Here is a 13,209-nt window from a genome sequence, read left to right as displayed (position 1 = left end):
CCCACCCCCACAGCCAGCAAAAACATAAGCAACAGAAGCAGGTCTTTGAGGCCTATGGGAAGTACTCAAAGGAAATTTTACATAATTCTTCAAAATGACTGTTCTGCATACTCCAAAAATGTCAAGGTTATGAAAAACAATGAAAGGCACAGGAACTGTTCCATACTGAAGAAAACTCAAAAGACAGAATGACTAAATGTACCCTGTGATCCCGCACTGGCCATAGGACCAAGATGAGCCATGAAGGACATTACTGGCACAACTAGCAAAACTGGAAGAGGGACCGACTATTAACTAACGACCCCGAATCTGGGTTAATTGTCCTGAATGTGATCATTGTACTGGGTTCTGGAAGGAAAAATTCTTGCTCCCAGGAATGTGTGCTCAAGTAATGAGGGGTAAGAGCCATGATGTCTGCAACTTATTTGCAAATGGTTCAGTAAAATAATCACAGTAGGACCAGGGGGGGGGGGGGATGGGGAGAAGGAGACGAGAGGGGAAGAGAGAGAACACACGCGATAATGTTCAAAATGGGGAAATCAAGGTGAAGTGTATGTAAGTGTTTATTAAACTCGTCGCACAGCTTTTCTCCCAGTTTGACCAAACTAAAACCAAAACTGAACACTGAATGACCCATCCTGTTGGTGCTAACGGTCTGGCAGTCTGGAAAGTCAGGGAACTGATGGCTGGGTCTGTGGTCACACACCCACGCCCACACTCACGTGGACAAACGTTCACAAATGCACACTTGTACACACATGCACACGTGTGCCTGATAGCACACACAGATGCTCACAGACACAGCCACACCTGCGCGGCCCCGCTCGCACGCCCACACCCACCTGCGTGGCCCAGAGCTGTAGCACCATGGCCCGGGCCTGCATGTCCTCGGACGCGCCGGTCTCCTCCAGGAGCTGCAGGTAACTCTCCAGCCAGCTGCTCCGCTGGGCCCGTGTGGCCAGCCTGGCTGGGGACAGCAGCTTCCACAGGCGACCTTTGACTCGGCACGCGTGGTCCTTGTCCCCTACGGGGCCAGAGCACACAGGCTGGAGGTTACGGATCTCCCTCCAGCCCAGCCCAGGGCCACCCAGCCCGATATCCCATGAGGCCAAGGGTCTGCTGGGTGTCACTTCTCGGGGATGCGGAAAGAGGCGCCAGGGAAGGCCTTGAAATGCTGAGCTGTTATTCCCTGTCTCTCCGGCCCCGGTGGGCAGGAGTGAAGGGCTTGGTCGGTACCACTCGTCTCTGTGTCTCTAGCACCCGGCCCGCAGTCGGCGCCCCATCAGTATGCCTTAGGTGAATGGTGCTTCTTACGCCGCAGGGGAAGGAACACGGAACACAGGCAGCATTCTCCCTTCCCAGGCTCCAACCCCAGAGCAACGCCAGCCTGTGCTCATGGGGGGACCCTATGAGCAGACTCAGCATGGCGGCACTCAGGAGACACTGGGATAATCTAAGTGCCATCAGGTGGGGACAGACGGGTTTGGGGTCTCACACTCAACTACCTCCAGGGAAGGCCGGGAAGACACATAAACGAGAGAGGAGGGCCAAGAAGGGGCCGTGGGGAACAGGAGAGGCGGGGCGCCTCTTCCCGGCCTCACCGGCCTGACGGAGAAACCCGGCCCCGCATGGCCAGGGAGCCTAAGTTTTCAGAAGATGATAAAACTCCAGATGTTCATATGGAATCTCCCCATTTTTTCAGGTTACTGTCTGAGCAAGAACTGTGCATCACGCCGCAGGCCACAAAAGCATCTCGGAAGGTCAGCTTTGGCCTGCGGATCGCCAGTTGACAGTGACCATGAAACAAACACGGGTGGGTCACGCTCTGGAGGGCCATGGTGGTGGTGGAAACCATGTACAGATCCAGATGGGTCCACAAGGGCAGACTGCCAAAGGTGTGAAGCCGGGTGCTTATTACGCATATGCTGTGTTAACGCTACAAGACGATGCTGTATTTACACGTGTGTATGCAAATGAAAGACTGGGTTCTTCCGAAATCACCCTTTGGAAAAGAGGATGTTGCTTTGGATTATTACAGGATTCCCAGGCCCTAGGAATTTCTCACAGCTGTTTGGAACCACAAAGCAGTGTCTCAGGAAGACCCATCTACCCAATGGTTCTAAACTGGGTTGCATGTTACAGGGTATTTGAAAGGGTGGAAAATGTAGGCTCAACTTATATTAAACTATGCACATATTTAAAGCATCTTAGTTACATTTTCAAATACTCTGCCCCATAGGCTGTTCTTGAACCTCTAGACCCTTTCAGGAGATACACCTTATAAGTGATACACTTCTCACCTTTCAGGTGATATACTTCTCAATTTAAAGCAATGAGCCCAACTGTTCACCAACTACATTATCTCTCTGTGTTTCGTAACGTTGGGGGCCCTGGAGAATCACCCCAGAGCTTTGAAATCTCTGGATGCCCAGGTCCCACCACAGAACAATCTTGCCAGAACCTCAGGGGGTGGGACCCAGGCACGCAGAGGGTTTCAGCAGGTGAATGGAGGGTATAGGAAGTGTTAAGTGATCCTAGTTGATGCTCAGTGATGAAAAAGCTAAAGAAAGCAGAGAAATATAACACAGATTTGGAAATGACTGGCATTCTTTGAGGTCTGACACGTACACTACAAACCTTGAATATCACTGTCAACACAGCTTTTAAGGATGACTTTAGAAAGCAATGCAGTATGAAAACACAATCAGTAGAGGGAGGGAGAATATTTGTAGATCATGGATCTGATAAGGGTATAGTATCCAAAATATATAAAGAACTCCTACGATTCAACAATAACAAAAATCCACCCCACCTCTCAACTCAAGTAAACTGGGATAGCTTAGTTCCCATGCAAAGGGTTATGCAGGAATTGAATGTATTAACCTATAAAGCACAGAGAGCGATGCCAGGCATAGGCCTAGTAAACAATAGCTATATTATTAAATAAACTAATGAATATTAGCAAATTATTAGTCCATGGAAAATATATTCACATATTGTTTCTATAATTAGGAACTAGTAGCTTGTGAAATAAACAACACAGAGTTCACAGCCAGGGAGACCCAGGTAGAAATCCTAGCGCTGTTCCTTCCTAGAAAGATGATCTCATGCAAATAATTTGGATCTCTGAGGCTCAGTTTTCCCATCTGTAAAATGGAAGCAACCTAGCTCATGGGATTATCAGGAGGATATAAAAACACAGAACACACTTGGTACTGGTAGGGGCTCTGAGAGAGGGATGTATCTTTAAAGTCTTGTGTTTTCCCTTTGAGATATATTAGATTTTTGCATTAGACTCTGATTCTCTAAAATAAGAACGCCTTTCCCCTCCAAAGCAATATTCAAAGAAAACAGTCCCTTCCCAAATAATCTGGTAAATTGAATGTCCCAGAATATTTAGCTTGGGGTTCTGTGCAACTGTCCCCAATTCCCTCTTGTATGAGAAGCACCAGACTTCCACTCTGGGTGGTTCGGGGAACTTATTTTGGTGCTCATTTCACAATACAAGTAAGTCAAGGGAGGATGCTGTAGGCCTTAAACTTGTACAATGTTGTATGTCAATCATAGCGCAACAAAACAGGAAACAAACAAAAACCCTCACAATATACCCACATTTTCCTGCCCCTTTCTCGTGAGATTTCATCCTATCACAGCATATCCCGTTCTGCTTTCCAGGTGCAGCTCTCCTTCATGTGCACGCATCATTTATTTCATCGGTTCCTACCGGGGAAACTTTAGGCTATTTGCAGCATTTGCTATTATGAGCAACGGGGCAAGGAATATCTTTGTATGTTTCTAGGCATGTGTAAGACGTGCTGTAGGATAATTCCTAGTAGTGGAAGTTCTGGATCAAAGGAATGGGCCTTTCTGTTTTGATAGATTCTGCCAAATCACTCTTCCAAAGAGGCCGCACTCTTCACAAGCCCAGCAAGGTCTGGGGGCAGCGTTCTCCAGCCTCCAGCCCCAAGATGAGAAACCTTCCCCGACACTGCCACCTGCTGCCCATATTGGGAAATGCAGCCCTCCTATACTGAGAGCAGGGCTGCTCCCTGAATCACCCAGAGTCCCCAGGATCCCTTGTATGGAGGAATGGGCAATGGAGAGAAACCATTCTTTCCTGGAGAAACAACGGGGGCTGGGATGTTTCGGGTGCCTTGTCAGGTGCTTTACACACAGGATTTTGCAATCAGACCAACTTTTCATTTTGCTGGTTCTGCCATCTCCCAGCTCCGTGTCCCTGACCAAGGACTTCACCTCTCTGAGCCTCAGTTTCCCTACTTGCAAAATGAGTATAATAATGCCAACCTTCTAACCTTGATGGCAGGATTCAAGGACACAAGGAGTTGTCTCTAAAAGGATGCGAAGAGGTAACTCAGAGCGGAGAAGCAAACATCTGTTTCATCACCGTGGTCAGGGAAATGTCCATAAAGCCAGAGGCCCTTTTTTTGGCCCAACAGATTGGCAAGGTTGTAAAGGCTGATAACTGCTTGTTGAAATGCAAATTAAAACAAGTTACCTGCCTCTGCCCATCAGATTGGCAAACAAATAGGAAGACTGATAACATCTGGTGGGGAATGACCAGACTCCCTCCCTTTAGGCAGGAGTATGAATTGCTCCATGGTTTTGGACATGATGTGGCAGCAGCTAACAAGAATTTTAATGTGTCTGCCCTTTGACGTGGCAAACCCACTTCCAGGAAACTGTCAGAGAGGAATAAAATCACCAGATGGTAGAGAAGATACAAGTACAATGAAATACTGTAATAGCCACACACACACATACAAGGAAACAATTATAAATACCCACTGGAGGGGGATGGTTGTCTAAATGCTGGCAAGCAAGAGCTGCAAAGATGTCTCAATTCTTCCGCATGTAATTTTATATCCTTCTACTTTGTTAGAGTCATTTCTGATTTATTTTTATCGTGGATTTCCTGGGGTTTTCCCAGCATAGCATGACATCTGCTGCAAACAGGGACAGTGGACCTCTTCTCTACCCATTCTTATAGCAGTAATTGTTTCTCTTATCTAATTGCATTGGCTAACACCACTAGAAGAGGTTTGTGTTGACAGGGAAGAATTCACAGCTACAGTATTAGGTTAAAAAAATTAAATTGCAGACCATAGATATAATCCTTTTCTAAAATACACAGTGAAACTCTATAGACATGTATATTTGTCTCTGTCGTAAAATGCAGTATTCCTATAAAACAGTGTGAGGGGGTATATACCAGCACGTTAACACTGGTTTCCACAAGAAGCTAGGCTTGGAAGAGTATTGTTACTCTTAACTGTCGACATCTTTGAATTGTTAACCCTAATAATATTTCTTTCTTTCTTTTTTTAAAGATTTTATTTATTTATTTGAAAAAGAGCATGAGCGGGGTGGGCAGGGAGGGAGAAGCAGACTCCCCACCGAGTAAGGAGCCTGACACAGAGCTCCATCCCAGGACCTGAGCTAAAATCAGATTCTGAACTGACCGAGCCACCCAGGTGCCCCAAGAATGTTTCTTTCTTAATTTAAACAATCTAATATTAATTTTGATTTTTAAAAAATACATAAAGGATGGGCGCCTGGGTGGCTCAGTGGGTTAAGCCGCTGCCTTCGGCTCAGGTCATGATCTCAGGGTCCTGGGATCGAGTCCCGCATCGGGCTCTCTGCTCAGCAGGGAGCCTGCTTCCCCCTCTCTCTCTCTGCCTACTTCTCTATCTACTTGTGATTTCTCTCTGTCAAATAAATAAATAAAATCTTTAAAAATAAAAAAAAAAAAATAAAAAATACATAAAGGAAATGGGGTCACAAGCTGTTGAGAGCACTTATTGATACCACGTGTAACCTAGTATCTGGCTTATAGAAAGTCCTCAACAGAAAAGTGCTTTTTTCTTATTACCTCAGCTATTCCTAACAGTCAGCCTGTTGGAAGATCCTATTGTTTTTCCCATTTTACAGATGAGATCGCTGAGGAACAGGGACTATATATAGGATCCAGTAAATCATCTCAAGCCACCTGAGCTGAGAGCCTGTCTCAATCACTCCCTTCAATGGCCCCTTCGGAGAAAGGACCTGGGGCAAAAAGAAGTAACTCGCCCAAAGTCATCAGTGCAGAAACCCAAGAGCAGGGATCTGAATCCAGGTTTTGCTGGACACACGTTATTTCTCTAACCTCCTGTGCCACATGCAGCTTCCTGGCCTCCCTGGAGAGTTGGATCCAGCTGAAGTGGGATAGGGCTTGGGGACTTGTACCATTAACAAGGGCGCCAGGGGATTCTTCTCACTAGGTAGTTTGAGACCCAGTGGCCAGAAGACAGTGCAGCCCAGTGATTCCCATGGCCCCAGGTACTGAATCCCACCAGAACCTCTTTACCAATACTGAGTCCCCTCGGGAGCCACAAAAATAAATGGGGTGGAATTTCACAAACCCAAGTGGAAATACTTGAGATGTAGCATTTCATGAACATGCTAAATGGTTGAACAATTCCTTCAGTGTGCAAGATCAATGTTGTAAGAGCGGAGGGTTGATAACTAAGAGAAATGAAGGCCACGAGAGACACAGACAAGAACAGCCTAAGTCACAACAGCCTCAAACTGGGAATGACCCCACATCCATCAACCAGGAAATGGACAAATCGTGGTACATCACCCTAACAAAACGCTATGCTACCATGAAAACGGACTACAGACCCATAAGGCAATCTGGCCGAAGTTGATAGACAAGAAGCTGAGAGTCAGAAGCCAGACACAGACGGGCACACATGGCCTGATTCTATTTATGGGAAGCTCAAGGAAGGTAAAACTAATCCGAGGTGAAAGGAACCCATCCAGTGGCTTCCTCTGTGGGGTGGATATTGACTGGGAAAGGCCATGAAGCATTTAGATTTACCTCTCAGCTGTGCATTTAGGACCTGTGTGCTCTCGTCTATGAAAACTGTATCTCAGGGGCACCTGGGTGGCTCAGTGGGTTAAGCCTCTGCTTTCGGCTCAGGTCATGATCTCAGGGTCCTGGGATCGAGCCCTTCGTCAGCCTCTCTGCTCAGCAGGAAGCCTGCTTCTCCCTCTCTCTGCCTGCCTCTCTGCCTATTTGTGATCTCTGTCTGTCTGTCAAATAAATAAATAAAATCTTTAAGAAAAAAAAAAAAGAAAAAGATCAGTAAAAAAAAAGTAACAGAAACCTTTACAAATAGAATAAAAATAACACACAAATAGGTGTCTAGGCCCTACCTCAGGTGTGCTGTATCTGCCAGGAACCCCAGCTCTGGCCTGCACCCTGCCCCCCACCACTGTGCTCTTGCATACGCCCAGTGACAGGGATCTCACTGCTTCCCTGGGCGAGAGAATGTCCTTCCTCTTAGGCTGTCTGTGATCCTTCACCTGGAGCGTGGGCTCCCTGAGTCCCTCTCCTGCCCCACCACCCACCACGGCGCCCGCGGTGCTTACCCACTGAAAGGGAGCCACGTGCCAGTTTGGGGAGCAGGAGATCGAGCTGGCGGAAGGTGTGGAAGACATCGGCTGAGTGGGCGCGGTCCTGGGCCTGGCTCTCATGGGTACGCGGCAGAGCTTCGACTCCGTACAGGGTCAGGTAGCCAGCTCTGCGGGCGGCACACAGTGGGTGAGGGGGTCCTCCTTGGGCACACTGGCGAAACCTTCCCGCAGCGGCTTGCAAGCGTTTTGTCATGCACGGAGCTAACGAGCACCTGCTTTTCCTGCTTCACGCCGGACTCTTCTGCACCAGGGAGTCAGCAATGGAGCAAACAGACAGAGCACTCCAGCCCTCAGGGGTGGCCCCCCATGCGGAACACAGATAGACGGCAACAGAGTACGTGAACAAGTCCTACCCGCCGGTGCTCAGAGATGAGGACAAACGAAGCTGCCTGGAAGGGGGGGGGGCAGTGAAGAGTGAAGGGGGTCTCAGAGTATGAAGAGCGGGGTGGGGAGGTATCAGGGCAACATCCCGAGCCAGGAAGCAGACGCAGGGTTGAAGAGCAGCGAGGAGGCCGGTGAGGCTGGAACAGAGGGACTGAGGGGGCAGCAGGGCAAGATGGAGGCCCCGATCAGGAAAAGAGGTTATTGACCCTACAGATGAAGTCAGGGCAGGCTTCCTAGAGGAGGCAGGGTCTGAGCTGAGTAGGGAGAAGGGTAGACGAAGGGGTGCGGGCCAAATGCACAACCTGGGCCAAGGCTCAGAACTGAGGGGGCAAGCATGGGCTGGTCAGAGAGCTGCTCGGTGTCCCTGGCGCAGGCACTGGAATGTGGGGGGACAAGCACGGGAACACCAGGGGGGGTGGCAGGGCCGGTGATGCAGGGCAGGGCAGGGGGCTGGGTGGCCACGGGGAGAAGGCTGGGCTGGACCTGAAGGGTGGTGGGAGTCTGAACAGGAAGTACAGGGCCTGGCGGGATGCGGACAAAGGATGAGTCCCAGGAGAGAGTATGAGCACTCAGGCTGACCACAGGAATGCTCTTAAAGAAAATGCTTTCGCCACCAGCCACTTGTAAATGTTCCAAAAGCCCAGCCCCACTGGCTTCCGTCCTGGGAGAAAAGCCACAGGTTTTCACTTTTTCCATGCGGTGGGAGAGACTGGCCCTCTGCAGAGATGCCCTGACCTGTCCCATTAGCTGCTGCTCATCCCTGATCTCCCAGGAGAGGGACTTCCCGAGGGTGGAAGCAGGAATGGGGGGGGGGGGGTGCCAGAGAGGCCAGGCCGGTCTAGAACTCCTCTGTCCCTCATCTGTGCAGTGAGGGCTCTGAATAGATCTTCTATCAATATTCAGATTTTATTTATTTATTTGACAGAGGGAGATCACAAGTAGGCAGAGAGGCAGGCAGAGAGAAAGAGAGGGAAGCAGGCTCCCTGCTGAGCAGAGAGCCCGATGCGGGACTCGATCCCAGGACCCTGGGATCATGACCTGAGCCGAAGGCAGCGGCTTAACCCACTGAGCCACCCAGGCGCCCAATATTCAAAGGAGGGACAGACGGATGGGCCGGAGGCTGTGTGAATAGATGGGGGGGTGGGGGTGGGGGTGGCTGGCTGGACGGATGGTTGGGAGAGAGGGAGGGTGGATGGGTCAGAATTTGATCCTAAGAACACGATCTTGGGAGAAACTGCAGGGTCATCCTGATTCTGAGCTCGGTCACCCAGGCTACTCCTGTGCCACCTTTCCCCTGCCTCCGTCTCCCTCATCTGGCCTGGCTTCCATGCCCCGCAGAGATGGAAAGCTCACAACTGACCCATCCCACTGCTCTAAGACGGCAGCGCTTCCTTCGGAAGAGCGGATCCTCCCAGGCTTGTACCTCTGCATCCTACTCGTCCCACTGCCCCTCCAGTCACATGAGGCCCCAGGACCCTGTTCTCCAGACCAGTGCCCCCAGTTTCCTTCCAGCAGAGTTGTAACGGTGCAACTCGCAAACTGGATTCAGCCCACCGACATGTTTGGTTTGGTGAAAAGAGTTTTCCTACAAACAAACCAAACGATTGGGAAAACCTCACAAAATCTGGATGCCCTCTCTTATCTCATGTTGGAAAAGGACCCCCCCACCCCTGCAAAAAACCTGCAGTCCTTCCTGGTAACCCTGGGCAGCCATGGAGTCACAGCTGCCGCCCTTATCCTGGAGCTGGGGCAGCCAGCCCTGTGGTTTCTGGTTCCGCTTGCACCAGTGTTTCCCTTAAAGCAGAGAACCATTTTCCTGTGTTTGAATATATATACATATATTTCTATCAAAAATAACCCCAGGGGTGCCTGGGTGGCTCAGTGGGTTAAAGCCTCTGCCTTCGGCTCAGGTCATGATCCCAGAGTCCTGGGATCGAGCCCCGCATCAGGCTCTCTGCTCAGCCGGGAGCCTGCTTCCTCCTCTCTCTTTGTCTGCCTCTCTGCCTACTTGTGATCTCTCTCTGTCAAATAAATAAATAAAATCTTAAAAAAAAAATAACCCCAGTAAAGCCTAAGTAGGCCGTGAGGTTTCCCACTGTGGATGGGAGGGTCCCTCCTGTGGCACCTTGCACAGCAAAGGGACCAGGACAAGGCGGCAGACAGAATAAATCGTGGTGCGTAAACACACACGACCTGTAGGTGGTGCTAGAAGTCAGGAAGAAAAATAAAGCCGGCAGGGAGCTGGGGGAGGAGTGGGGGCCATCCTATAAATGGGGTGTCAGGAGTGGCCTCTGCAAGGAGATATCACTTGCCACGTGAATGAAGTGAGGTGAGAGCCATGCGGACATGTAGGGAACAGCATTCTTGGGAAAGGGAACAGAAAGTGCAAAGCCCTTGGGGCAGGACGTGTGCTGGGCTGTGGCTGATCACGCAGGAAGATGGAGCCAGGGTGAGAACTTTGGACAGGACTCTGACAGAGGCAGGAGAGCCATAGGATGGGTTGGAAGGCCTAAGTGGTGGCATCTCTTGGTTTGGGGCCACACGAGCCTGCACCTCCTGTCATCCAACTCAGTCGTTCCCTTCCTATCTCAGTGGCTGCAGATGGCACCAAGAAGGCCAAGTCCACCAGGCGAAGAAACAGAAGCTCCAGGCCAGGCCTCAGATCCCGAAGACAGGGATCCGTTTACATGTGATTCCCTCCACTCCCCACTCCCACATGCACCAGGTGTTACCATGGGCGTAAACAGACTCGGCTGCCCCCACACTGCGCCCACATCCCCCAAGGGCACAGCCTCCCCGCCTTTTCTCAACCAAGGACATAGGGTGACAGGAGCCAGGAGCTGTGGGAGACGCCCTGCTGTGAACCTGCTGTGTGGTTTTAGCTGCTCCTCTCTGGGCCTCAGCCCCCCTCCCCGCAATCTCACAATGACAAGGTGGACAGCACCAGCATCACCCGCACGAATTACAGCCCTTGACGGTGCTCGCACCACTCCAGGATGACAGAAGACAGGCGCGGACCACTTATACAGCAAGGGTGTACGTGAGAGTGGGGACCCTGCCAGGCTGCCTGGGTGGCTCTGTCGGCTGGGCGACTGGCTCTTGATTTCAGCTCATCATGATCTCAGGGTCATGAGATCGAGCCCCGCATCAGGCTCCGTGCAGAGCGTGGAGTCTGCTGGAGATTCTTTCTCACCCTTCAACCTCCCCCCCGCTTGCTCTCTCTCTTTCTTAAATCGATCAATAAAATCAAATCTTTATTTTAAAAAGTGCAGGCTCTATAGCCATGACCCCAAATGATGGGACTCTGGGCAAATGTCTTAGGCTCTCTGGGCCTCAGTTTTTTCATCTGTTGAATGGGGTTTGTAAAGTTCCAGCCTCGTGGAGCTGTTGTGAGGGTGAAAAGTGTTAACACACATTGAGCCTACATGTGAGCACATACGTAGGTGTCATAAACGTACCTGTGTGCCCAGATGTGTCAGCGAAGGCCTGGCCCTTATTCTGAAATCATGTCTCTAATTTCTTTTGCAGTAGTTGAAATGGTCTTTGGTTTTTGAAATGCTGGTCAGTTACTGGGACTACCAGAAATCCACGGACTATCCTTCCAGCTCTTTCCTGTTGCCTGTGCCCATGCTCCCCGACCCCCTCAAATCCTCAGCAGGTCCTACCAAGTCCGTCTGTCCCCCAGAGCTACCACTTGTCACCATTTCCTGGTCACCTCCAGGTCCAGACTCCTGTTCTCTCACCCAGCCAACATCAACAGCCTCCTAACACGAACCTCCTGTCTCTTCAGCCACAACCCCCACCCCCACCCCACCCAACCAAGCTTGGTCTCCGTCCGCAGCCAAAGAGAGCTTTAAAACCCAAGCCCAATCATGTCACACCCCTGCCCCAACCCCCAGTGTCACTCATCTTACTTAGAATAAATTCCAAAGCCCTTCCCCGCCTTGAGAGGCTCAGTGAGACCCTGTTTCCCAAAGGCAAGTGCTCTGACCTCTTCTGGCCCTCTGGCCAAGCACCCTCCCCACTCCACCCCTCTGCACCTGCTGACTCCTTTGCCTACAATCTCAGCAGGGGTGGGTGGGGGGTGAGGGGGTAGCACTTGTAGCCAGCCCCCAACTCTGAGGCCAGATGCTCGGAAAAGCCTCCTTTCCAGTCTGGTCAAAAGAGTCCCCTAGGCACTCGCGCCCCTTCTGCTGCTCTCTGCATTATTCTCTCAATTATTCCCCTCTTGGACGTATCTGTCTTTATTTACTGGTTTGTGATCTGTCTCTCTAGCTCGTGTAAGCTGAATGAGTTTCGGGGTGTTGTTTCCCCCCTGCTGTATGCCCGGAGCTTGGAATCGTGTCTGCCACTGCCGAAGGAAGGGACGTTGGATAGTGTGCTGTGTGATCTGAGTTTACAAGATCTGGTAAAAACAAAATTAAAGTCCTGGGTTGGTCTCCCAAATACTGTTTTCCTGGATGTGAAGTCCAAGGTTTGGAAGCCACGGGACAAGACGGTCTCTAAAACCTTGTTCTGCTCTTCCCTCTCCAGACCACTGGCAAGGCCCCTCTCCCTGACCCGGGTGAGCCTCCTTTTCAACTCATAGCCTGAGCCAAGTAAACTCCTGGGGTCGCAGATACAACAGGTCATCTATTGTCTTTGCGTTGCATGTCCCAAACTGCTTCCCCACCCATAAAGTCTTCATGGCTCCTATGGCCACTATCAGTGGCTGACCCAGGCCCGGGTAGCTGGGCTCCATTCCCGAGATGCGGAGCCACCCTGGCTCACCTGAGCAGGCAGCTGTAGGAGAAATCGAGGAGACCCATCTCGAGCCAGCCACCGGCCGCTTCTGAGGTGTCACCCAGCAGGACGGTGCGGAGGTTGCTATACATGGCATCCGTGAGTGCCTGGAGGTCTCTGTGGAGGAGGGTCCTAGGGCAGGGAACAGAGTGAGGGTACAGCCTCCGAAGGGGAATGTGCACACAGGCATCCCCCATCCCGAAACCTTAGGGTCCCAGGGCTTTGGTTCCTCATTGGCAATGGGGGCCTGCAGAAAATTGGTATAAATATGATATTATTATTATTATTATTATCATTGTCGATAACAATGACAGTGGCAGTTGCTTTTTATTGTGCCAAGTGCCATGATCTCATTTCATCTTTTGACAACTCTAGGAATCCCAGGTACTACCATGGCACCCAGACAGAGAAACTCAGGGACAGAGAAGAACGCAACTTTCCCGAGGTCACACAGCCAGTAAGCGATGAAGCTGGGATTGAAACCCTGGTCTGCCCGACCCCAGGGTCTGAACTCCCGACCGCGACAGTCTGTCCCTCCTCGGGACACACAAGCTCAGATAAGGA

At 50.7% G+C, this 13,209-nt stretch overlaps 1 protein-coding gene across 3 annotated transcripts in view; it reads right to left on the bottom strand.

Annotated features, from left to right (window-relative positions):
- The window catches only part of PTGIS (prostaglandin I2 synthase), a 41,723-nt gene that overhangs the window by 15,534 nt on the left and 12,980 nt on the right, over positions 1–13,209 (bottom strand). For all 3 annotated transcript variants that reach the window (XM_059132868.1, XM_059132870.1, XM_059132869.1), the window contains 3 exons: positions 12,634–12,777; positions 7,435–7,586; positions 843–1,024 (listed from right to left, as the gene is read on the bottom strand). In XM_059132868.1, the coding sequence (XP_058988851.1) occupies positions 843–1,024; positions 7,435–7,586; positions 12,634–12,777 (478 nt within the window). The remainder of the gene's footprint in view (positions 1–842; positions 1,025–7,434; positions 7,587–12,633; positions 12,778–13,209) is intronic.

The sequence above is a fragment of the Mustela lutreola genome, chromosome 9, assembly GCF_030435805.1.
Source record: "Mustela lutreola isolate mMusLut2 chromosome 9, mMusLut2.pri, whole genome shotgun sequence".
Taxonomy (NCBI): Eukaryota; Metazoa; Chordata; class Mammalia; order Carnivora; family Mustelidae; genus Mustela; species Mustela lutreola.
Note: the sequence above shows the minus strand (reverse complement) of the source record. Positions and strands in the feature narration are given on the sequence as shown.